General features: G+C 42.5%; 1 protein-coding gene across 1 annotated transcript in view; it reads left to right on the top strand.

The window, feature by feature from the left end:
• The window catches only part of ACY1 (aminoacylase 1), a 1,669,107-nt gene that overhangs the window by 584,078 nt on the left and 1,059,028 nt on the right, over window positions 1–26,001 (top strand). Inside the window, exons 6-8 of the mRNA XM_044078190.1 lie at window positions 837–874; window positions 2,772–2,775; window positions 23,396–23,490. Coding sequence (XP_043934125.1) covers window positions 837–874; window positions 2,772–2,775; window positions 23,396–23,490 — 137 coding nt within the window. The remainder of the gene's footprint in view (window positions 1–836; window positions 875–2,771; window positions 2,776–23,395; window positions 23,491–26,001) is intronic.

Below are 26,001 nucleotides of genomic sequence, written 5' to 3'. Positions count from 1 at the left end.
AGAACGAACTAACCCCCCACCTAAACACGCTGTTCAATCTCAGCCTCTCCACAGGCTACATGCCCATAGAATGGCACACAGCAACTGTTATTCCTCTCTACAAAGGAGGGGCCACAACTGACCCTGGTAACTATTGCCCCATAAGCTTGACTAGCCTGGTCTGCAAGGCTATGGAGCACATCATCATGGAACGCATTAACAAAGACATTGGGAACCTCCATACACTTGACCCGACCCAGTTTGGCTTTGTTAAGGGCAGATCATGCCTACTAAACCTGGTTGACTTCTTCGAGACAGTCACCAAGGCCATAGACGAGGGAAAGGTGGTTCACACAGCCTACCTTGACCTCCCCAAGGCTTTCGACACCATTCCCCACTCGGGTATTACAGAAAAACTCACCAGCCTGAACATAAACCTCTACGTCATGAGATGGGTTGCCAACTGGCTTACAGACAGAACTCACACGGTAAGAATAGCGGGCTCCAGGTCTGACTCTAAACCAGTCACAAGTGGTGTCCCGCAAGGCTCGGTCCTGGGACCCCTACTGTTCGGCATATACTTCTCAGAAGTACAGGCAAACACAGGAGGACTATGGCTAACCAAGTTCGCCGATGACTGCAAACTGGGAGCCATAATTGAATCTCCTGCTGACACGGACATCCTTCAAAAGGGCCTTACTGAGATGGACACCTGGTGTTAAAGTCATGGCCTCGAGCTAAATGCCAAAAAATGCATAGTCATCCTATTTGCGAAAAACAAAACACCCACGAATTACCACATAGGTGGCAGCCCCCTTAATACAGAGAGGTAATAAGAGACCTGGGGACCCAGGTAGATAGTAATCTCTTCTTTGACAATCATATTGCCAAAGTAGTTAGGAAATCCTTCTATGTGGCCCAGGTAGATAGCAATTTCTCCTTTGACAGTCATATTGCCAAAGTAGTTAGGAAATCCTTCTATGTGGCCCATCTAATTATTAAAGGGTTCGCATCTATAAATAAAGAGGTTATAGTGCCCCTCTACTCGTCACTCATTAGACCCATCATAGAGTACAATGCCCCATTTGGGATGTACCTCACAAGACACTTCCAACAGCTGGAAAGACCACAAAAGCACCTCACCAAGAGGATTACTGGTCTCAAACATATGTCCTATGCAGCCCGACTGAAAAAACTCCGTCTGTACTCAGTGGCATATTGCTTACTCAGAGGTGATCTATGCCTGACTTACAAAACCATGTCCAACTCAGAATTGATGGACATGTTCCACCTAAAGAAATCCAAGTCACTGCGAGCCATGCGCTTTAGTGAGCTAAACCTCGCCACAACAATAAATAGAACATGCTGGAGGGATAGATTCCTGTCACAGAGACTCCCCATGCTTTGGAACAAAATTCCAGATTACATCAGGCAGAGCCCCTCATTAACACTCTTCAAGAGAAACATTGACGAGTGGATGGGTAACAAAAAATATACCCCTGGGATCACTTCATTGGCTCTGCTTGACAGAGGATCAGTTAAATAATCAATGGGGAGGCGAAAGCCGACACACTCTGGCTATGCTTATAAATGCCCTCGGGCAGATAGCCTAGTACCTACCTATGAACCTATGTGTAGCAAAATTTTTTTTGTTACTAGATTTTCCAATTTTTCTCCTATTTTGGAGAACATACTTAAAAAAGTATGGAATGTGGTGCGTGATGATGCTTTAGTAGGTGCTTTATTCTCTAAACATGTTACTTTTTCTTGTGGCAGGTACAGCAACCTTAAAGAATTACTGAATAATGCAGTCATCAGTGCCAAAGAAGGGGGTAGGGTAGGCACTCATTCATGTGGCAATTGTTTGGTTTGTAGTAGAGTTAAAAATCTTCATGGCTTAAAGATTAATGGGAAGTTGTACTTTGCTAGAGAATATTATGATTGTAACTCTTGTGGAATAGTCTACATTATAGGCTGTGACTGCACCAGTACCTGTTGGTACATAGGACAAACTACCAGGAAAGTCAAGGTACCCATTATGGAACACTTAGGGGACATCAGGAGACTTAAAATGGACAGTCCAGTGGCTGCTCATTTTGTATCTAAACACAATGGTTCAGTGAGGGGGGGTCTATTTTTTAGTGTTTTGGCATGACCAATGATGAACAAGGGGAACATTAGAGGGGGAATTGAACAAATTAGAATGCAGGATGATCTTAAATTACCGCACTTTACATCCCAGGGGTATGAACCTGGATAGTAATATCAGTTTATAGATTATTTAATATTGGATCACTTTAAAAGATTTTTAAGATGATTTAATATGGTAAACTGCACTTTAATTGTTCTCAGTTTGTTTTGTTACTAGGATTGTAAAGTGAATTTTTACCATTTAGTCATAATTGGTGTAATTAAGTAATTATTCAATTTGCTTGTTATGTATCTGGTTTATATAAAAGGAAATTATTTTTCTTCATGAAATATTCCTTGAAGGCGAAAGGCCGAGGTACCAGAATAAATCTATGGTGAATTATATTTCCTGCAATCAGTGTGATTCCTGCTTTATGGTGAATTTTATGGTGTTTCTTGAACATTGTGGTCCTTGGTCCTTGGACAATTTATGTTTTTTTTTTGTTTCTCCATTGCTGGGCAGATTAAGTTCCCTTCAGGTAGAAAAACCTTCCACATTTTAAATTTTTGTCAGAAACTTAACTGCTTCTGTAAAATTATTTATTTTAAACTAGGAAAGTGCTGTATTGGACCGTCACTTGACTTTTAGTCACATTTTACAGTGAAGTGCAACTTTTTACTTTTGTTTAAAAGAGTTATTCAAACTGTAATTTATCTCTTTTTTTTTCTTGCCAGTCTCAGAAAAAGGAACAGAGTATGCCTCTCTGCCTAGCTAGACTGCAATACCAGTCCACAGGAGTGATGCGCCTTATAGGAGTCAGTCAGCTTTTATGGAAGTTCCTGTTAAAAAGAAGCAGAAAGTTAAACATTTATCTTTCCTTGTGTTATCTGCTTTAGACAGGAATGATTTATTGAGGTTAATTAAGGGCCTACTTTAGGCTGTTGACCATTTTCATTCTGGTTTTACCGGTAAAAGAAAAGTGATTTTTTTTTTATTTTCTGAAGATTCCCAGTATAATGAGCAGGGAGGGATTTTGAGGGAACAACATCTTCTTTTTCTCATCAGGTGACTGATTCTGATTCCGAGCAGAGTGGTTATTCTGATACACCTTGGAAAATATTTCTTTTTTTTTGAGTTTCTAGAATGAACCAGTTGTTTCACTATGAGCATAATGATATTCCAGTGGCCTTGAAAAGTTGATATGATTTGCCTCAACTGAAATGTCCTGAACCCATTCCTGTCTTTCCTATAAGTCTAACATTGAAAGATGTTTTGTTATGTTTTATTACAATCTGTAACTTGCGTGAAAGCCTGCCTGCTGTCCCTAAGAAAGCAGATAGACTGTATAAAGTTCCTCAGTTTTACAAATTTTATTTTCTAATCCTAGATCTGACCCTTCAGTGATTTCCTTGACAAATCCTGCAGCTACTAAACATTTGATAAATGATAATCTCACCCTCTCTGATAAGGATGTGAGATCCTTTGGAGAAAAAGTGTACCATAATCTACCACACTTATTTTTAGAATTTTTAGAATTCTTTATTGCCAACCTCACTTTTCAAAATTTTTGCTTGTATTATTTGAGAATGTCAAGAACATTACAGCTACTTTTCCCTCTTCTGAGGAAAAATCTTCTATGAATACTCTTGCTTCTGTGTCTCGAGTGAACAAGCGGTCTTTAAAGTGTACTTATGATTCAGCTGATGTCTCTTCCAGAGCAGCTGCTGCTGGAATTATGAGAATGTTTGCATGATTGCATGTGCAAAAAATATCTAAGGATGTTAATGAATTCTTCTTTAGATAGAAAGGTTGTTTTGGACCATCTGCTGCTGAGGTTTTGAAAAAGTGTAATAAGAGAGGCAATCTGATTACTCAGATTTTTTTCAGCTTTCCCTTCTCCAAGCTCCAGGTTTGTTAAAGGTTTTTACAACTGCCTCTGCTCACCTTTATAAAAAAAATAAAATAATAAAAAAAATACCTACTGCTAGACTCTGCAAAACAAACATTCAAAAAACAATGCCAAGGGGCTCAAAAAAAAGGCCCCCTCCCCCAGAAACAAGGACTAACAAGTCTGAATGATTGCAGAGAATAATTCCCCTTCTCACCCTGGCAAACCTTTAAATCTTCCACAGAATCTGGCAATCCATTTCTTTTTTTGGCAACAGGTAATCTCAGACAAACAGGTTCTGAGAATGATACTGCAAAGATACAGATGGCAGTAGGAAATACTTCCTCATTTTTAGGGGGTTCCTCCTCATCCATCAGATCAAACTTCTTTATCCTGTCATTCAGCATTTTCTGACTAAAGGGTCATAAAAGCTGTTCCTGTTTTCTGATGGGGAGAGTTTTTTTAATTAAAGAATGTTTCTGGTAACAAAGAAAAAAGTCTGTTAGAGATCAACTTTAGATATTTCTTTTCTAAACCAGTTTGTGAAATGCCAAAGTTCAAAATAGTATCCCTTCATGACCTTTCTCTTTTAAGTTTCTTACTAGCTCTAAATTTAAAGGGTGTTTATCACATTCCCGAAGCCTCAGATTTCAAACAGTTCTTAAGATTTTTTTGTGTGTGGATTGTACTTTCATTTCACTTTGTTACCGTTTGGGTTATCCAGTGCTTTAAGGTTATTCACAGTGTCTAGCCTCAGTGATAGCTTATTTCAGACTGCAGGGTATTCACATTTTCCTTATTTAGATGACTTGCTTATATTTGAAGAGTCTTTTCAAAGTGTCAGGAATCTTTCACTTGGGTCAGAGATCTCTTTCACTGATAGGGGTTTCGAGAGAACAGCCCAAAGTCTTGCTTGACTCAGTTTTACAAGATTGCTTTCTTAGAGTGTCTCTTAGGTATCAGTTCAAAGTGCCTTTCTTTCACAGGAAAAATATATATCTAGGGAACTAATTTGGTGAAGAGACAAGTTTCAGCTGAATATGGGTCTCCCATTTCCCTTTCAGTGCCTACACAGTATTTAACTACAGATAAGATGGATTTTGCTTGGGGGGCAATGTCCATGGGGGTAAAAGTGCAGGGTTTTTTGGAACAAAAAGGACAAACCAAAACACGTAAACATAAAAGAGATGTTGACAATCATAAATGCTGTCAACTCTCTCAATCATCTATGGTCCCTAGGCCATTAAAAGAGATTACAGATGGTACCACATTAATGCATTGCTTAAACAAACCTCCCTGGGATCCAGATCTTGCCCTTTGTGCAGACTAGCAATGGTAGTCTGAGACATAACAGTTCAGCACACACTCACTCTACAGGCATCGCGAATACTGTCACAACAAAATACTGTGGAAGACAAGCTGAGCAGGACCAGGACAAGTCCTCACCAGTGGAAAATGAATCAGGAGGTCTTCCAGGATTTGATGCAGTTGTGCTGAGCACCTCAAGTAGATCTGTTAGCTTCCATTCACAATAAGCAACTTGCAAAATGCTGCTCCAGGATTCCTTGCAATTGAGCATGGAAAACAGACTCATTTTTATTCCCTTGTACAGGAATGTTTTGTTTGTGTTTCCTCTCATTCCACTGATATGCATGGTCATTCTGAGGATTCAGAAGGACTCTCCAAAATCTTAGTGGTGACTCCATTCTGGTCCAGGCAACAGTGGTTCTCATTTCGTTTGGAAATGGCCAAGGGCAGTTAATACAAGCTTCCTCACATAATGGACCTACTCACACAAGACTGGGGTTGTTTGATACACTTCATTTTGAAACATCATCAACTAACTGCTTGGATAATAGAGTTTTAATAACTTTTAGGCATATATTTTTTGAGGACATGCATTAACGGAGAAAAGAAATCTGCTACTAGGAAGTCATATAGTACTAAATGGAAAATAATTTCTAGTTGGAGCCAAGACAAGATGCAGGACCCTTTTAAGAATAGTAGTTCTCTGGTTCTACAGTTTTTATGCATTTTTTTCTCTGGCCATTTTTATTCTTTTATGAAGGTTCATTGTTAACCATTTCAGCATGCCTGCTCATGAACCCCCCCCCCCAGTGTATTCCCAGGTTAAAATTTATCTGAAAGGGGTGCTGCATACCCGGAAAACAGGTGGCTCCTCCTCCTCCTTGAGATCTTAAATTAGTTTTGGAAGAGTTAACAATTGTTCCATTTGATCCAGCTGTTCAGGTTGGTTTGAAGGTTATAACATTGTAAACAGTGCTGTTGATTTCTGTGACTTCTGCAAGAAGAGTGTTAAGTTGTAAGCTCACTAAGTGAGACAAACTTATCTCATTTCCCACAGTGATAGGGTTTCCTTGATAACTAGTTCAGCAGTGACCACAGGGAAAACATCCCTTCAAAACCCTACCTTGTAGTGTAGTTTCGTCCCAATATAATTGAAGGGATGTTTTCCTTGTGGTCACTGTACCCACTGTAAAAGGATGTTGAAGACTCAACAATGTACTAGCAAAAACACTGGGCAAGTGTTTAATATCTCATTTTTTGTAAATTGTCAGTCAGATTGGCATATTTATATGGCCACTTGCAGCTGTTCTGCTTTCTATGTGGGACAAACCTCAAGACCAGTTAAATTTAGAATTTCAAAACACTTAAGTGACATCAGGGTTAAGAAACCAACAGGTGCTTTATATAAACACACTGAGAAACATCACAGTGCAGTCTTCAGTTTTACGGTTATTGATAAAATACAGGGTAATAGAAATAATAAATCAGGTTGGCATCAATTGTTGAATAACAGAGAAAAAATGGATAATCAAACTGGGTGCGTTATTTTCACCAGGACTTAATGAATATTTTTAATGGAATGGACCAAATGAAGTAATTTACTTATTCAGCCTCTAGTGGTGTTATACTATAAAAGGAGAATGTTTGCAACTGTAATTTACTGCACTGATGAAGGCTTGATAAACTTACAGCTGAAACTGGTCTGTTTTGTTCTCCTATTTTATTTTAATAAAACTTTCTGTCACGGTTTGCTGGCTCTGCACGTCTTTTTTCTTCCTACTTTCAGTTATTTTAAGCTATAGTAGTCTACCAATATAGCAAGGCTACTACAGCATGCAGTAGTGACCAGATGATGAACCTAGTACAGCTGTGTATGTAAACATGCCATAAGAGCAGATGTTTGAATGATCACTGCTGTATTAGCTGCTCCCCCCAATTTGTGCATAATTGTTGTTGCCAGGGTGAGGACTTTGATTTTTGCATACCTAGCATTGACCTATTTCAGGGCTGTAGCTTCCCTGTTCCAAATAGTTGTTGTCCTTTAGGTCTCTCGCACTTTCAGCAGTTAGAGTGTGTGGAAGGTGCCCTTAAGTTCTGGAAGCTGGTTGGCTGTTGCATCATATGCAGGATATAAGCTGTATAGCTAAGGATACTGCAACAGTATCAGTCAAACTTCTTTCTTTACAATATTGCAAAAACTTGCTTTTTGGTATACTTCCCGATTTGTTACTGCTTTTAGAATTGACTTTTTGCTATTGCAGATTTCTTTCTGAAATATGTTGCATGTTTGTCATTTTTAATTCTCTTATGATGGCTTTCCCTGTTTTCCTCTGGGTAAATACAGGTGTTGCACTCCTGTTTATATTCAAATGCTTTTGGACCATTTTAAGTGCTACATTTACTACCTAGACTTGGTGTTCCAGTTGAAGAAATCTTTAATGATGTGCAAGTTTCAAAAGTGTAGGAAGTATGCAGTTAACTCATTAATACCTAGCCTGAGTAGAATTTCACACTACCTGACATCTGCAGATTTACTGGCTAGACAGCCTTTACCTGAGCTAAATTCCTGAGAATGCAGTTTTACAACCTACCTATAAACAAATGTATACTTCTCAAGTATTGTAACAGTTACAAATACAAAAGTTCTTCAGGAGATGCTCCTCATTTGGGATATTAATGTGTCACCCATATGTAATTGTGATTTTATGTTGAATAGGTAATTAGATAATAAACAATATTTATTGTAATTATACAGAAGGCTACGAATATCTCTCTAACCATAATAAACAGACCACAGCTGTCTGTGTGACCTTTGTGTATGTAGATATTGTCTTCAGCTTGCTGCAAAGTAGTTCTGTAGATGTCAGCCCATTTTGTGATACTTGCATAATTGTGATTTAAATGTGATTCCAAAGACTTGCATCTGGAGCATTTCTCCCCGGGCCTCCGCTGAATATAGATTCTGTTCTAGATGGACTTTCCAGGTCAACAAATGTTAAGTAAATAAATAAATTGAATGCAAATGTGCATATTTAGTGGAAAATAAATCTAAATATCTGAAAAGCAGTGACAGACACCAACTACCAGTGCAATGTTTTAACATTATGCATGCAAACTGACCCAGTATTGCCAGCAACAACTTCCCCAGGGATGGACACAACGTTGTGGTTATGCTGGGGAATATTCCCTGCCCCTTCTCCCATGACTGTCAAGAGTGTCTCTCCCTTGCCCCTTGAGGGAACCCAACAGCAGCAGAGGATGTGGCTAACCCTGTGTCCACAGTGGGCCGTATGGACTACACCTGAAGCATCCAAGGAAAAACATAAGTGGTTGGAAGAACCAGCTTTGGCCACAGCAGAGTCGTGACTGGGGCAAATTACCAACTTGCTGTGGTGCCAAAGGCCGCATAACAGTCTTTTTCCTTTTGTAGTAAGACGGACCAATTGCAGTATTGGTACTTTGTTCTATGGTCAAGCCAAAAAATGTTGCTTGTTTTCTGGGGAAGCTTAGCAGCAATAGTTGGTAAAACAGGAGGCAGCAAAAAAGTAACCTTTAACCCCCCCCCCAAGAAAAAACACAGCAAAAAAGCACTTTCAACTCTTCCCCCTGCCTGAAAAAGTAAAATAACCACAGCTTCTCAACAGAATAAAATAGCCTTAAATAACTTTACCACAAAAGTAAAAAAGTATGTTTCCTTTTAAAAGTACATAAAAGTCACAAGATAGTCCCCAAAAACTCTTTTTCTTAACTTAAATGTACTTTTTAAGAAAAAGTAAGTTTTTTCAAGGAAAAAAGTTATGTGGAAGATTCTTCCTTGAAGGGAACTTATTGCCCCACAATGGAAGTGACTGTTAATCCTTGAAAGCTCACCAGGGAACATTCTTCTCAGCGGCATGAGAGCTCTGAAGGGATTGGCACCCAAACCTGACTTTTTGGTCAGCTCAGCTTGAGCTGATTAATCTTTTGTGGTGTGTGGAACATGTCCTGAAGCTTTGGAAACAGCTGGCTGTTATATCCTATCCATGATATAACCCATATAACTTAAGCTACTACAGCGTAATCCAGTATTTTCTGAGTAAGACTTGAAGTTGGTGACTGAGCAGTTACGTTTGGCTCCTTCTGAGCCTGTAAGTTCATAATATAATATAATGGCTTTTATAATAAACACTTTTTTGTAATAGTCACTATTCATTAGTTTTGGGACAGAGTACCTTTAACTGTAAAGTTCTGAAAGCAAACTATGTATTGTGCACTCTATAAACATGCATTTCTTTGAAATATTGAAAAATATGTTTTTAAGATATTGAATTTTTTTTAATGCAAATTTATATTTTATTTTATGTTAGTAATTTGTATCTTATTATTTGCATTAATATTTTGTAGTCTTTATTTCATTTATGAAGTAAAAGATTATTTAGTAGACACTTTAGCTGAAACTGTTTGTCAAGTGCTTTGTAAATTACAATAAAAAGTTGGGTTTTTATGCCTGCCACTGTAATACTTTGAGATAATAGCTTTGTGACGTGTTATAGGGGGAGGCTTACTAGTTTCAGTTTAATTTCTGATCAGCAGTTTGGAATGTATTGTGAAACTCTAGTTGTTGTCCTCAAAAATATGTTTGATTTGTGTCTGTGTGTGTGTGCGTGTGTGTGTGTGTGTGTGTGTGTGTGTGTGTGTGTGTGTGTGTGTGTGTGTATGTGTGTGGTGTGTGTTAAATAGTCATCTTTGTAGGAATGATTTTTGAAACACTGGACATTAATATGTAAAGAAGCCTGTAGAGTTTTCCATGAGGATTGGGTGCTATTGAGGTCATGTCACTCCTTTATGCTTTAAGTGCTCTCAGAACTTTTTTTTTTAGTCAATCCATGCTAGTCTTCTCTCCTGAACAGGAGAGTAAACGTTAGATAATGTTGCATGCTATGGATATGCATAGACAGCTCAGATGTTATACTGAAAGAACTAAACCACCAAGACAACCCATTCATCTGTTTGTTTTTTTGTTTCATTAAAAAAGAAACAGGGTTATCCAGTTTCTAAACAGACCCTTTCCATATGGTTGGCTGAATGTTTTGAGGGTTCGGCCAGTTTCACCCGGATAATAGTTACCATTTTATTCTTTATTAACTATGCGCCTTCCCAAATATTAATGATGGTACCTATATCTATTCATAAATGTTCATACATTCCTGAGTAATGTAAATTAGATGTTCATTTTAGAGATAGATTGAGTTTAATTATTTGTCTTGCAGGGAACTTTATAAACAATTCACCCATATTTGGGAGTTAAGGGTACGATGCTTAGTACACTCATATTCACTGTATGATTTTTCTTCACAAAAATCTGTATAGTTGGCCCTGTTACAGTTATGTGAATTACTCACCATAACAGTAGATACTGGAATATCAGGATGAATGCTTCAGGTCAGGCTGCTTTTTCTCCATTACGCTGGTCCTCTACATTTTTTTTGTTTGTTTGTTGGTCTTTCTATAAAGTTATTTCTGAAGTTGTTGTCTTTATTTTGTCTTCAACTTGTGGGTTATCGGATCCAACATGGATCTGACTCGGCTGCATATTCAGCATCTGATCCGAGCTCCAAGCTCCTCCCCTACCCACAACGCCCCTGTCTCCTTCCTCCCTTCAGATCTTGTTTGCTACGCTTCATGTCCGCTTCACGATCCGTGCTCTAGGCTACAGTTTTCAGGTTAAGTGACTTTTTCTACCTCTTTTTACCTTTTCTTACACTCCTCTCTTAAACCTTTCCTTTTTCTACCTCCCCTCCCTCTCTCTGCATTGGTTTAAAAAAGAAAAACCCTCTTTCTTCTAACCTTGTGTGTGTGGTCTCTGTGTGTGTGAGTGTGTGTTGGGCCTTTTGGTTGGGACTGTGCTCGAAAACCCCAAACCAGGTTTCCGAAAATGCACAGAGTGTGGCCACAAGCTCTCTCCTGCTGATGGCCACACTCTGTGCATTGAGTGTCTTGGAGCTGCCCACTTAGAGACTTCCTGTTCCATCTGTGCCGGGTTTAATTCCCTGGCTCTGATGGACAGGAGAAATAAATTAATTTTGAAGAGCCTTCTTCTACCTCCTGCCACCGGGGCCCAGGCCTCTTCTGCCCCGGCTAGCCATGGCCTTGAGCAGGTCGGATCCGTCTAGCTTGGATCCATCTGTCTAATAGAGCCATAGCCCTGGTGCCAGATCTAAGGGGATGGTGTCGGCTCTGAGTTTTTTGGAGCAGAGCCTTCCCCTTGGAATCTCGGTGCCTGGAGGCTCAGTTCTGGCTCCCCGTTGGGTCAGAGGGTTACAACTCCTTCCATTGTCCCTCAGCAAGGAGGTCCTTTCCCCTTTGGCCTTCTACGTGGTGGAGAGGGTCCTCTCGATCCTATCGAGACCCCTGACGATCTCGTCTTTGGAGTCCGTCCTGGCTACCTCTTTGTCTGATGCGGACCCTGCCATCCTGCCCTCTCAGAGACAGCCTGCTGCCTCTTTGCCCCAGGGTGCTCCCACTTGGGAGCAGCGAGACATTGGTGAGTCCTCTCCAGAAACCCCCACTGAGGAAGTTCCTCACAAAAGTATGTGCAAAAGGAGGCACTTGGACTCCCCACCGGAGTCCCTCACCAAAGACACCGATTTGGAGAAAGGGGAAGGTTCCCCCCTGGTCACCCCCGAGGATGTCTCCTTTGGAGACATCATGGAAAGCCTTCGCCAGTGTAGGGGGTTGTCTGCCCAAAATCCTAACCTGGACGAATCGGTGTTCCTGGAGGCATTTGGCGCAGGACCCTCTACTTCCTGGGTGTCTCTTCCCGTGGATCTTTGATGGATCTTATTACATATCAGGCATGGAAGGAACCAGACATGGTGGAGCCCACTCCCAAAATGCCTGGACAAAATTTTGAGTGCCCCTACAGACAGGACTCATTGGACCAAGGGATTCTGGTTGATACTATGTTGGTGGCAGCTGCCACTAAGAAGGAGCTTGCTCAGGAGAGCTCTATGGTTCATCCTCCTGGCCGAGAGTCCAGGATGATGGACCATTTTGGGAAGCGGGTGTACGCTTCACAACATTTTCTCTGTATGCGCTGAATTATTTGACACATGTGATTAGGCTGCTGTGAGACCTAGTCAAGGAGACCACTGAGTCTACCCCTGGGTCCATGTCAGTAGCGGACAAGAAAGTGTTCTCCTCAACTATCGCTAACACCTCTATGCGTCTCCTCTCCTATGCAACCGAGGGCATCACTAGAGCTACCGTTACAGGCATTGCCATTAGGCGGCATGCCTGGTTTCAGCTCTTTGTCTTTTCGAAACCCTTTAAGGCATCTTTTACGAATGCCCCATACGATGGTTCCAGCCTTTTTGGGAAGTTGGTATGTCACACCTTAGTTCAGAGTGAGAAGGACGGGAAGACTCTGTCTGCAATCAGGATCCGCTTTTCAGCCCCTCAACGAACCTTCTTTAGGAATCAGCGAAGTGCCAAAATGATGTGGTTCTGGAAATCTCAGAGCTAATCCTAGGACACTCAGGACTCACCTTTCCCCAGGGGCAGAGCGGGATTTGATAGATGCCACCCTAGAGGCAGAGGGGGTCTGAGAAATAAGGTGTCTCAAGAACCTTTCGCAGAGAGACCTGTGTAGCAACCCTGAAGGGTTGCCTGGCTGCTCGCCTATGGAGGCAGCTGGGGGTCGCCACTCACTACACCTAATGGCCTGGGAGCCCATTACGGAAGATTGTTGGGTGTTGCAGATTATATCCAGAGGTTATTCAGTTCCCTTTCTCCAACCACATCCAACACCCAGACACCTCCCGGACATTCCACCCATGCAAAGGGAGGAGACAGCACTGGAAATTGCAAAGCTGCTAGAAAAGCGAGTCATCCAACCCGTCCCCCCAGACCAGTCTGGATTAGGCATTTATTCCAGATTCTTTTTGGTGCCAAAGAAGACGGGGGACTTAAGACCCATTCTGGATCTCTCCATCTTGAGCCTGTCAGTGGCCAAGATGAAATTCTGGATGGTCACCCTACAATCAATCCTGCCCTTCCTGCAGGAGAGCAATTGGATGTGCTCGATCGACCTTCAGGATGTGTACCACTACATCAAAATAGACAGATGCTCTTGGTGGTGTCTCCGCTTCTGGCTGGGAACCAGACATTACCAGTTCAGAGCACTCCCCTTTGGTCTCACCACAGCCCCCATGGTGTTCACCAAAGTGGTGGGCAGTGATAGTGGCTCACCTGAGACTCCAGGGTATACAGGTCTTTCCCTTCCTGGACGACTGGCTCCTCGCTGCCCCTTCCAGGCATCAGCTCTGCCAAGCAAGGGATTTCTTTCTTCTCTTAGCCCAGCAGTTGCGCATTACCATCAATCTCAGCAAGTCGTCACTGGCCCTGGTTCAAGTATTAGATTTCATTGGGGCCCAATTGGACACGATTCAAACCAAAGACTTCCTTACCTCAGAGAGAATACAGTCTCTGAAGCTATATGTCTTTTGTATTCTTCAAGCCCAGTCACCGGCAGCGGAAATGGTACTAAGGGCGTTGGGTCCATGGCGGCCACAATGGCACGTTTTCACATGCAGGTTCTTCAGTAGACCCTAGTGGTTCAATGGCCCATGTTAGATCTCCTGTTGTCACACCCCATTTGAGTCTTTCGGGTGTGTGGGGACTGACTTCTGTGGTGGATTCATTCTCCAGAGCTTGTTTGGGGTCGCTCTTTTCTTCTACCTTCCCCCTCGGCCACTGTGACCACAGACACCACCTGCTAGGTTGGGGGGGCACTGCTCAGGAAGGACAGTCTAAGGCATGTGGCCCCCATATGAGACCAGTTTGCATATCACCGTCCTGGAGATGAGGGTTGTGCTTCTAGCATTGCAGGCTCCCCATGCCCATCTTCCTCCAGGGACGATTGCTGTTCAGATAGACAATATGTCTGTGGTCTGGTACATCATTGAGCAGGGGAGACCCAGATCTTATCCCCTATGTTACGAAGCCATGAGAGTGTGGAAATGGGCGATCTCCACCGGCCGTTTTCTGGTGCATTGCACATTCTGGGGAGGTCCAGTATTCTAGTGGACAGGCTCAGCAGGTCTATTCTGTTACCTTACGAGTAGTTTCTGAATCCTTCAGTAGCGAAACAGATCTTTCTCAAGTGGGGTCAGCCTTGCTCCGATCTCTTCGCCTGTCCTTCCAGCATGAAATGCAGTGAGTTTTTTCCTCTACCCCCCACCGGGGGAAGCCCCCAGAGACTCTCTGATTCGTGCTTGGCCTCCTGGCCTTCTGTATGCTTATCCTCCTCTTCCCTTAATACCAAAATTCCTTCAGAAAGCTCACAGGTTCGGGAGCTTAGTTATCCTCATTGCCCCATTCTGGCCTTGCCAAGTATGGTGCCCCTGTCTGTGGTCTCACCTGGTGGCTCCACCATGGATATTAGATCCAGTTCAGGATCTTATTCCTCATCCGTCAGGGAATCCTCATCCAGACCTGGACAGTCTGAAGCTCACTGCTTCGCTGTTGCAATTCCCATGATAGTCAGGACTCCCGGCTTATCTTCACCTGTCAAAAGAATCCTGGTGACCGCTCATAAGTCTTCCACCAGAAAGGTATACTCCAGCAAATGGAGACTTTTTTCGATCTGGGCTTTGCACAGTGTCCTAGATCCTTTCACTGCTCTGGTTTCTGCAGTTTTATAATTTTTGGCATCTGTCAGCAAGGTGCTAGCTTTTCTGTGGTCAAGGTCCAATTATCAGCAATTTCTAATTTTCACGTAGATGATGACATGGCTGCCTTAGCATCTTTTAAGCTTTGCAAAGCCTTCTAAAAAGGCACTTTTCTTGTTTGGCCCCCGGTAAAGGATCCTATGCCGCCGTGGGATGTCACATTAGTTCTGCAAGCTCTAGTTTCATCCCCCTTTGATCCTGCAGCCTCTGTGGACCTGCAGTTTTTGTCCTGGGGGATGACCTTCTTAGTTGCTATTACTTCTGCCAGGAGAGTTTCAGAACTTCAAGCCTTGTCAGTCACGTTTCCTTTTATGATTTTTCATAAGGATAGGATATCCTTGCATACTAATCCATTTTTCCTTCCTAAGGTACTTCGGAGTCAAATATTAATCAGGTGATTAATCTCCTAGTCTTTTTCCCAAATTTTCAAAATAAAGGAGAATACAAATTGCATTTGTTGGATGTGCACATACAGCCCTGCCAGGTCATGTGAAGGCTCATTCCACTAGATCTGTGGCTACTTCAGCGGCCTTTTGGTCCAGAGTTCCGTTAGATGACTAATCTATGAATCTATGACATCTGCTCTGCAGCTACTTGGGCTTCATCAGATACTTTCATCTCACATTATAAGTTGGACACCATATCCAGGATCAGGGCATCCTTTGGCTCCGCCATGCTCTGGAATATCCTTCCATGAGGGCCTCCCAGGTGTTTAGTAGCTAGGGACTTCTTCAGCCATTCCTTCCCCCTGCCTTGCATAGACTGTGTGGTGGTCTGGTGAGTAGAGGATGTGGTCACCACTAAGGTACCTCTTACTCTCCCTTTCTTGCTTATAGAGACATTCAGCATGGGACAAGGTGTTGGATCGGGTGTGGATGCCAGGTAAGGCAGCAAACTTGATGTTCTTAGAGTTTCACTGTTGCAGTCATCACACTTGGGTTATCCTGCCAGGGGTAGCCCACAGTCGGCCCGAATACCAGAGGCTTAGTATTTCTGCGTTGGTTGCTGTCACTCCAGGACTGACGTCAGGTTGTCAGTGGTATAAAATCAGGCAGCCAATGCCATTACATCAGTCTTTCTTGCTGAGGAGCCCAAAGCAGAAGCAGTTCGTATGGGTGCCAGTTGGCCGCTACCTGAGTTTTTGTTCCGAACTGAAGTTGAAGTCTTCTAAAGCTAAGTACCCCATTGGGGATCCCTTTTTCTTGCTCTAACCGATGTCAGAACAATTTAACAATTGTCTCGCCTGCGGAAAGCAAATACCACACCGAGACTTCCATTCTTACTGCGTCACCTGTTTAGGCCCAGACCACGACATCCCTTGCTGTTGCTTTTATGCTTTGTTCAACGCCAGAACTGTACATCGTTGGGCCCTTATTGTAGGTAGATATTTTCCCTCTCAGTCCTCGATCTCCAATATGGCTTCTGTAAGCCATCCGACTACCGATCTTCCAAAAAAACGTAAGGGTAAAGACAGAGACAGATCACACAGGTCCAAAACTGCTGACGACATTTTCGCTAAGCTAGTTGTCAGTTCTCCAGTCCTCATTGAGACACTTTCGCAGCCCCTGATGCCCGCTTCTTTTGATTCGCAGGCTGCTACCAGGACCCTTTCGGAGTCCGGTATGCCGCGAGACTCTTCTTTGACTAAGAATCCTGCGGATGTCTCTACCTTGGATGGGTCCAGAGCCGCTGAGCAGGCACCGGCTACTGAGGAAGTTCTTCGCACTACCGATACTCAACACAAACTGACGACTTCTTTCACATCTTCAGTTCTTTCTAAAACTACCAAGTTTCTAAGGCCCGGGTACGAACTATGCCCAAAAAAACAATGACCCATGCTCAGGCACCTGCTTCCATGCCTCAATCTCAAATGCTTAAAATGGCAGAAGACCTTATTATGCTTATTAGGAGAAGCCAGGCTACCCCTTCTAAAAGAAAAAGAGACTTGTCCCCAGTGGATTTATCTGAATAGGAGTCCGATGACTCTGATGCTTCTGAATATGAAGACATACAACCCCTGTCTGCTTATGAGGATTCTGATGCAGAGGAATCTATTCCTTCAGCCTCTCCACCCGAGGATTTTTCATGTGTGAAACCCTACATACCTTAAGGGAGCATTTCCAATGGGAATGTCAGGACTATCCTCCGTCAAAAACGAGACTCAGGGAATTCTTAGATTTACCACAGCACAGACCTTTAGCCATTCCTCCTGTACTGGATGTCGTGGATGATGTTTTTATGGAATCTAGTTTGACTTCTGACATCCTTTCTCCTGCTCCCAGGAAACCTGACAGGTACTACAGAGTCCTTGACTCTCACAAATTCATTTTCAGAAATCGTACTGCTGACCCAGAGGTCATCTCCTAAGTACCTAAAGGAATTAAAGCAACCTCAGCTAAGAATCCTACCCCATCAGACAGGGATTCCTGAGCTTCAGACAGATGGGGTAAACAAATATACACCTCTGCAACTCTTGCTATTAGAGCACCAAATTGTCAGTTCCACATTCTGAAATATCAGTAGCATACCATGGAACTACTCAAACAAAAAATATCTTCCTTTCCTGCTTGTGCAGAAAATAATGAATTACAAGAGCTTATGCATTCTGCAAGCCAAGTTAATAAGCACACCTTCCAATGTGGCTTTGATGCCCTAGAAGCATCTTGCAGGGCAGCAGTCACTGATTCTGTCCTTAGAAGACAAGCTTGGCTTATGGAACAGACCTTGCCAGACCATGTCAAATCAAAACTATTGGACGTTCCATTGCACAAAGACAATTTTTTTGGCACCAAGACAGAAGAGCTCTTAAAAATGATGGAAAAAAAAGCTAAATCTATGCAGACAGTTAAAGGCTTTTTACAGGTCCAGCCCACGAGGTTCAGTAGGCATTGCCCCTCCAAGCACTGGTCCTTTCCGGCCCCCTCTAGGCCAGCTCAGCCCAGACCCAGGGTGAAACAGAAACCCCAGACAGCAGTCCCAGGAAATGCAGAGATCTAAGCAACGGAATTCCTCCTCTTCAAAAACAGGGAGTGCCAAGCCACCCCCTTATGGTAAGAACTCATAATGACTTCACACCTCCACCCCTTACCTCTGCCCACCTGCTTGTGCCCCTAGGAGAAAAACTCTCTTTCCATGCAAACAACTGGGCCTCTATTAGCAACGACTGATGGGTCCTCAACATAATTTCCCAGGGATACAAATTTTATTTCCACACCCTGCCAACCCCAAAGGATTCCCAGATTTTCCTCCAAACTAGTGGGCAGAGGCCAAAAAGCATGTCCGTTCCCTGCTCTCCATGAGGGAAGTTCACCATGTTCCTGCAGACCAGATAGGCCAAGTTTTCTGTTCCAGACTTTTCCTGGTACCCAGCAAAGAGGGCACCTGGCACCCTATCCTAGATCTATCCATTCTAAACACCTTTCTAGTGATACCAAAATTCAAAATGCTCACCCTCAAGCAGCTTCTTCACCACCCTAGACCTAAAAGAGGCCTACCTACACATCCCAATCAGGGAATCTTGCAGGAAATATCTACGGTTCAGGGAAGAATCTTTGCACTTTCAGTTTCCTCTGCTTCCCTTTGGCTTATCCACTGCTTCCAGAGTTTTCACAGAATGCCTGGCTCCAGCCATTGGTTTTTGCAGACAAAGAAATATTCAAATTTACCTTACTTAGACGATTGCCTGATTCAGACAGACAGTCAGGAAAAGCTGTTACAGCACCTGACCTTTGTAAAGGACCTACTGACCTCCCTGGGGTATACTTTCAATGAAGAAATCAAAACTAGTCCCCACACAAAAAAATTGTATTCCTGGGAGCAAGCCTGGACACAGCATCCCAGATGGCATTCCTTACTCCAGAAAAACAAGCCTACCTGATAGGCTACTTCTCGCAACTAGCCACCAGAACCCAGTTATTCGCAAGGAAAATCCTGCAAGCTCTAGGGTTCATGGCCTCCTGCATTCTACTCTTTCCATATGCCAGACTGCATATGAGGAAACTACAATGGTACCGAAAAAGCCTTTGGAGTTAACACTCTCAAGACCTGGAAACTATCATGCCAATGATACCCTGTCTAAGGAAAGATTTTCTTTGGTGGGCAGCAGGATGCAACCACAACAAGGGACTTCCATTCTCACAATCCCATGCTGCCCAGACCCTCACCACAGATGCATCAGACTATGCCTGGGGTGCACACCTGGATGGCAGGTGCATTCAGGGCCATTGGAGCCCAAATCAAATACACCTGTACATCAACCAAAAAGAGCTGCTAGCTGTTCAGCACGCCTTGACAGCTTTCAGACCCCTACTTTCCCCGGGGCCTCTACTGATCAAAACAGACAACACCACAGTGATGTGGTATATCAACAAGCAGGGAGGGACTCACACTTATCCCCTCTGCATCCTTGCCATGACCCTTTGGCACATGGCCTCAGCCATGCAAATTCACCTGCTAGCACAATTCCTGCCAGGCTCCCTAAACTCTCTGGCAGACAACTTAAGCATAAACTTACTAGACCCACATGAGTGGCAGCTAGACCACAGAACCTTCACCCTTCTAACCCAGAAATGGGGCACCCCGAAGGTGGACCTGTTCGCCTCCCACGCCAATCGTCAAACTCAGCATATTCTGCACTGTGGAGCCTCACAGCAAGGCCTGGAAAGTGGATGCTCTATCCTTCCCATGGGTAAAATTCTTGGTCTATGCATTTCCCCCTCTACCACTCATGTCAAGGGTACTTGTCAAAATAAGGGAGGAAAAACCCAGGACAGTCTTGATTGCTCCAGACTGGCCATGCCAGCACCGGTACCTACTGCTGTGCAGCCTGTCACCTCTACCACCATGGCACCTACCTCAGATCCCAACACTTTTGACCCAGAAGGAAGGAGAATTCATGCATCCCCATTTGCAGACCCTCAGCCTGGCAGCCTGGCTTATTCTCTGATCTCTCCTCAAGCTGCCAGCCTAAGCAAATAAGTCATAGATGTTATATGTGAGTCCAGACACCCCAGCACTAGAAAATCTTATGCTGACAAGTGGAAAAGGTTTTGCACATGGATCCAGGCTAAGGGAGCTGAAGCAGCACAGCTGTCCCTACCTCTCATCCTGGATTACCTAGCAGACCTACTGCACAGTGGTCTGTCCTTCTCTTCTGTTAAAATTCATGCCTCTGCCCTCTCTGCTCATTACAGCACAGAGCCACCTCTCTTCTCACACCCTCTCATCAAACGGTTCCTAAGAAGGGCTGATAACTTAAGGCCACCCAAGAGTGCTTCCACCCCAGCTTGGGACCTTAACTTTGTGTTGGAAAAGCTCACCATACCCCCCTTTGAACCTGCAGCTTCAGCAGAGTTAAAATTCCTCTCTTGGAAAACAGTCTTGCTTCTGGCCATCACTTCAGCTAGAAGAGTTTCTGAGCTATAAGCACTCATGGCTGTAGAGCCCTTCATCATTTTCCATGCTGACAGGGTCTTCTTCAGGACTAACCCTTCCTTCATGCCTAAAGTGGTGTCCACTGTGGCTCTAAACCAATCCATTCATTTGCCCACCTTTTTCCCTAGTCCAAAAAACAAGGGGGAAGGATTCTGCACTCTCTAGATGTGCACAGACAGCTCAGATTCTATCTGGATAGGACTAAATCTTTTAGAAAAACTGACCAATTGCTGATCAGCTTTGCAGCAGGGGTAGAGGGCAAGGCCATATCCAAACAAACAATGTCCAAATGGATAGCACACTGCATCTATTTCTGCTACAAACAGCACGGGGAAACCACCTCCAAAGGGGGTCAGGATGCATTCCACCAGGGCATCCTCCCCTTCTACAGCTTTTCTCAGAGGAGTCCCCACCAGGGACATCCTGGAAGCTGCAACATGGACTTCTGTTCATACCTTCACTAAGTATTATCACCTGCCTAGCTTCTCCAAATCCAGGGCAGGCTTTGCCACTGCAGTCTTGCAGGGCATCCTAGCCAGCCCCCAGTCCTGTTGACTGCCTCCTCCCTTTTCTTCAGTTTTAGGAATCAACCCAAGTGTGACTGCAACAGTGAAACAAGAAGAACATAGTACAGTTGTGTACACTTACCTAAATGTAGATGTTCGAGTGTATTCACCTTTGCAGTCCTGGTTTCCCACGCCCCATCCTCCCTTCTCTCTCTCTCTCTCTCTCTCTTCCACTCTCCTTACAGGGAATTTTTGGTATTTACTTTCTACTGGTGGTATTCTTCCACCATAACCTAGCTCCGTATTTGGGGGCTGCTGACAGTTGGGGCAAGAAAAACTGATGTAATGGTGTTGGCTACCTGATTTTATACCACTGACGACCTGATGTCAGTCCTGGAGCAGCAGCAACCGACACAGAAATACTAAACCTCTGGTATTCAGGCCGACTGAGGGCTACCCCTGGCAGGATAACCCAAGTGTGATGACTGCAGCAGTGAATACAGTCGAACATCTACATTTATGGTAAGTGTACACAACTGTACTATCTGAAGGGAGGAAGGAGACAGGGGCATTATGGGTAGGGTAGGAACTTGGAGCTCGGATTAGATGCTGGATATGCAGCCGAGTCGGATCCGTGCCAGATCTGGTAATCCACAGGTTGAAGACAAATGAAGAGCAACAACTCAGAACGTTATGGTGAGTACATAACTTCTTTTTGTATTATTATATAGGTGTTTAATGTGTTTTATTATATTGAAAAAAGTGAACTCGTGGTATGTTGGTGTACATCATAATTGCACTTAGCTATGAGGAAGTGTTTGTATAGAAACATGCCACATTTTTTGCCTTTTACATAGTTCTACTTTGACTGGTTAGGCTTACAAAGTTCTTTTATCCTTCCACAAAAGCATTTGTTTGTACACTTCCTTGAGTATGCCACTTAATGCACAATAAAATAAAGTAAAATAAAAACAGATTAGAGCAAGTGGGGTACTGTCTTTTATAACTCGCCTTATTGCAATGGCCACAGCTCAGTCAAGACATATCCATAGCTCTGCGAATGTATTGTTATTGAGAAAGTTCTCCTTCCAAGTCATATTGTGGATTCCTGCAGCAATTACCCCACTGCCTGCACACCTGTAGTCAGTGTATTTGCATAACTCATCCTCCATATTCTCATATGCATGACTGACTTCTTTTTTTGGAATTCTGACTAAACCTTCTTGTTTTAATATTGCTAGCAGTCACCTAATAGGTGACCGAAACATTTGTTGCAAAAGCACCATCAGGGGTGGGCCAGAACAGCAGTTAAATGCCAAAATAAGATAATCTTCAAGATGTGTGTATGTGAAGAAGTAATGATATAATGTGCACAATTTCTCATATTTCATAAATCCAGCCTTACTTGTGTATAATAAGGTTAATGTGACCTGTCCTTGGATCTTTGAATTAGGAAATTCTTAAAGTAATTAAACTTAATTATCTTTGTTATACTTCATTATTACTAATTCTGAGTGACATGTTACATTTTTATTTCTGGATGCCACAAGAGATCCCCCCCAAAAAAGTTTCTCAACAAATACCTTAAAGTTTTAAGTAGTTTATGTTTTCTGGAATTTTCATCAGGTATAATATTTTAAATTCCCTATAGGTGTTATGTTTTATTAGAATTTCACTCTGTGGACTAACGTGACACTTTGTTTAAGCTCACTCTTGTTCTTACTGCATATGGTGCGGACAGGAAAGCAACTATGGCCTTGTTTGATTGAGAATCGTTAGTAACATGGCCTTATATATTAGATTGAGGGTCATCAGTAACATAAGATAACTCCTTACAGTCAGGTTACGTGAAGTGGATTATGATTTTAACTGAACGCGGGCTGGAGGACCCATCTTAATTATTACTTCTTTAACTGCATTTTAAGTGATGAATGGCATATTATCCATAATTTAATATATTAGCTCTAATCAGTAGGACATTGGCATGTAACCCATTGAAAACATTTATCTGAAAATGTTGTTTTCTTCAAAGGAAGCTCTTCACACTTCCCTGTGGGGAATGTACCCCAGCATCTTTACTAACTAGTACAGGCAAGAAATCATAGAAGGGAGCATTTCTTTTGATTCACTTAATTCATTATAAATTTTCGCAGTACTTGCATAATTTCATCCATCAGTTCTGCTTTGTCAAGTGTGATTTTGATCAGTAGACTTGATAAGCAATAAACATGTTGCTGAAATATTGAACAAATGTCAGAAAGGTAGTAATGGTGAGTCTTTCTCTTTCTAACGTCTTTATGATGTCACTGTAGGAAATGCTTTGAAATACTGCATGAATATGGAACAGTAAGCTATAGTGCTCCAATTACCTTTTTGCCTAGTTTATTATCAATTATTTCCATAGAGCATGAGCACTTACTTTACTGTTCTGTCCTCATAGGAGTTTTGGAACACAGACCCCTTTGCAGCTATCAAAGATGAATCTGGTAATATTTATGGCAGAGGAACTCAGGATATGAAATCTGTTACTATACAGTAAGTGCCCACATATCATTTACTTTCTGTATACTGCCTGTTTTTAACAAAAGAAAATGCAAATATACAGATTGTTAGCAATAACATGTTTTTTCTTGATCCTTAATCAGGATGGTAGGAAGTCTTGTCTGATGACTTTAAAAGATAGTTTTAAAAGGTGACAAAGACGTTGTACTGTAATATGTGTCTTCTCTCAAGTTTTATGGTGCTGCTTCAGAGCTACAAACATCTGAGCCTCAGTATGTAATCCACATGCACTGATAATCATGCCCCAAGTGGAACATAGTATCATTACACCAGCAAAGCACATAAGCACACCTCTTATCTGTAGCATACCCACACCCCCAACAAGAAAATAGTTATACACAGCACCACAGACCTTGAGAACAGCTTGTTTGACTTAGAGACTTCAGTGGCAACACCTGCATTTGGAGGCATGCCTTCACCACAGGATTGTTCCCAGAGGCCTACGGATTTTGGTTATGCCGACACAGGGCCGAGTGCATCCAGATCTACTGAAGGAATGGCAGAAGCTTAACCTAGAAACAAGTGTTGGGTATATGAAACTTCTGCTTAAGTATTTTGAACCAAGGGAACAAGAGTTGATTGATTACATTGAGCGGAAGCAACAGGAAATGGATGGTACTTTTACTACTGATTTTTATGTTGACAAAATTAATGACATATATCCAAAAGTGTCTGTTTTTGATAAGATAGAAAAACGAAAGTTGAGAAAATTACAAAGGGACTGCTGATTTTTGCAAAGGGGAAGTATTTGCATGGAAAAAGCTTGTACTTGAAGGGGTGAGGAGACAAACATTTGCACGGGTGAATGAACAAATAGAAAACAACTTACAAACTGAGTTGCATAGCGAGGTTCAGACTCACTCTGGAAAAGCTCACACAGAGAGACTAGGACAGTGGTAGATACCACTGCAAAAGAACGGCAACAGAATGAATATACTGGAGAGTCAGGTGCTGGAGTGAGACCTAAGGCAGCTACTTTTTCTAATACTGTTTCTAAAATGTTTTTTCCTTCATTATCCCTCCATGTGAGGGAAGTATGGAAGGGGAAAGAGATGAGGTCTCTGAGCCGAAGGAGAAAGAGGGGGGAGACATCCCTCGGAAGAGAAAAGAGTCAAACGCTAACATCAGTCTGTGAAGAGACATTAATTTTTAACATATCAAGTTTTAACTTGACTGAAACAAATGTTTAAAGATTTGAGTAAAGGTTTACAGTTTGTTCCGGCTGTTAAATCAAAAATAGAGGATGTTCCACTAAGCCTTAGATTGTTTAGCAGGGAAATAATGTTAAAGAATATGTATGAAAACTCTGTGGATACTGAACTTTCCATGTTCCGAAAACCTAGTGTGTTTGTACCTCAGTACAAAGCTGTTTTAGACACTTTTATAAATGTATGTGAGAGAGACATCTCCACTTTGCATAGAGAATCTGGATGTCATTTTTGTAATGTTACTCAGGAGGAGAGGGTGGCACTGAAAGATCTACAGGATGACCCCGAACTTGTTATAAGACAGGCAGATAAGGGGGGAGGGGTAGCAGTGTACAATGGGCAGTGCCTTTATAATTGGAGTGTGTGGACCACTACCCCCTAAACAGTGTATAGAGAACATTACCTAAAACAAATACTGGAGCATAAATGTGACTACAGTAGCCTGCAAGATTTCTTCTATGCTGTAGCACAGCACACTTCTACATGTTGCAGTTACATAAGTATGTACTGTACACTGAGCACAGCACTGATTACTTCTTCTGCCACCATGCATTTGGTTATTAAAGCTGTGAGCATGGTAGTATGTGCTTCTCTTTGCCCACAGGGAATTTGCAAAGAGCCATATTTCCCTGCAGCTGAATGTCACTTCAGCCATGTGCCCCCGGTCAAATGTACCATAGGGAAATGTCTCGCTGTCTAGGCACCTGAACCCATTATTAACATCTCCCCCTCTCTTATTATTACTTATACTCTGTATTACCCTAAAATAAAAGGAACGTCGTTCATTCTCTTTAATATGCTTAAAAAGGGTTTTTTTACATCCTTCTGCCTAATATCACTCAAATTTTTGGACACCCTCTCCTTTAGTTGTCTCGTGGTTTTACCCACATCAAAGGAGTCACAGAGTTCACAGGTAGCCATATACACTATGTTCCTACTGGTACTCTCTGCATACCCATCAAAGTAATGTTCTTTCTTCTGCTGTGTATGTAAAAATACATGTCCTTTATAAATAAATTTACAAGTACATCTGCGACATGGGTGGGTGCCTTTTCTTTGTGAAACTACAGAGTGACAGTTCCCATTTTTATCACATAGAAGCTGCTGAAGGTTACGGTTGTTTCTAAAGGCGAAGCGAGGTACCTCCCCTACAATGCCTTTCATCTCCTCATCTGACATCAGAATCTTCCAGTTGTTCCTAATCACATTGCAGATCCCCTCAATGTCACTTGAGTATGTAAGGACCATTCTAAGATCTTTACCATCCTCTCTGTGT

The sequence above is a fragment of the Protopterus annectens genome, chromosome 7.part0 (assembly GCF_019279795.1).
Source record: "Protopterus annectens isolate FY-2018-M chromosome 7.part0, PAN1.0, whole genome shotgun sequence".
Classification (NCBI taxonomy): domain Eukaryota; kingdom Metazoa; phylum Chordata; order Ceratodontiformes; family Protopteridae; genus Protopterus; species Protopterus annectens.
Note: the sequence above shows the minus strand (reverse complement) of the source record. Positions and strands in the feature narration are given on the sequence as shown.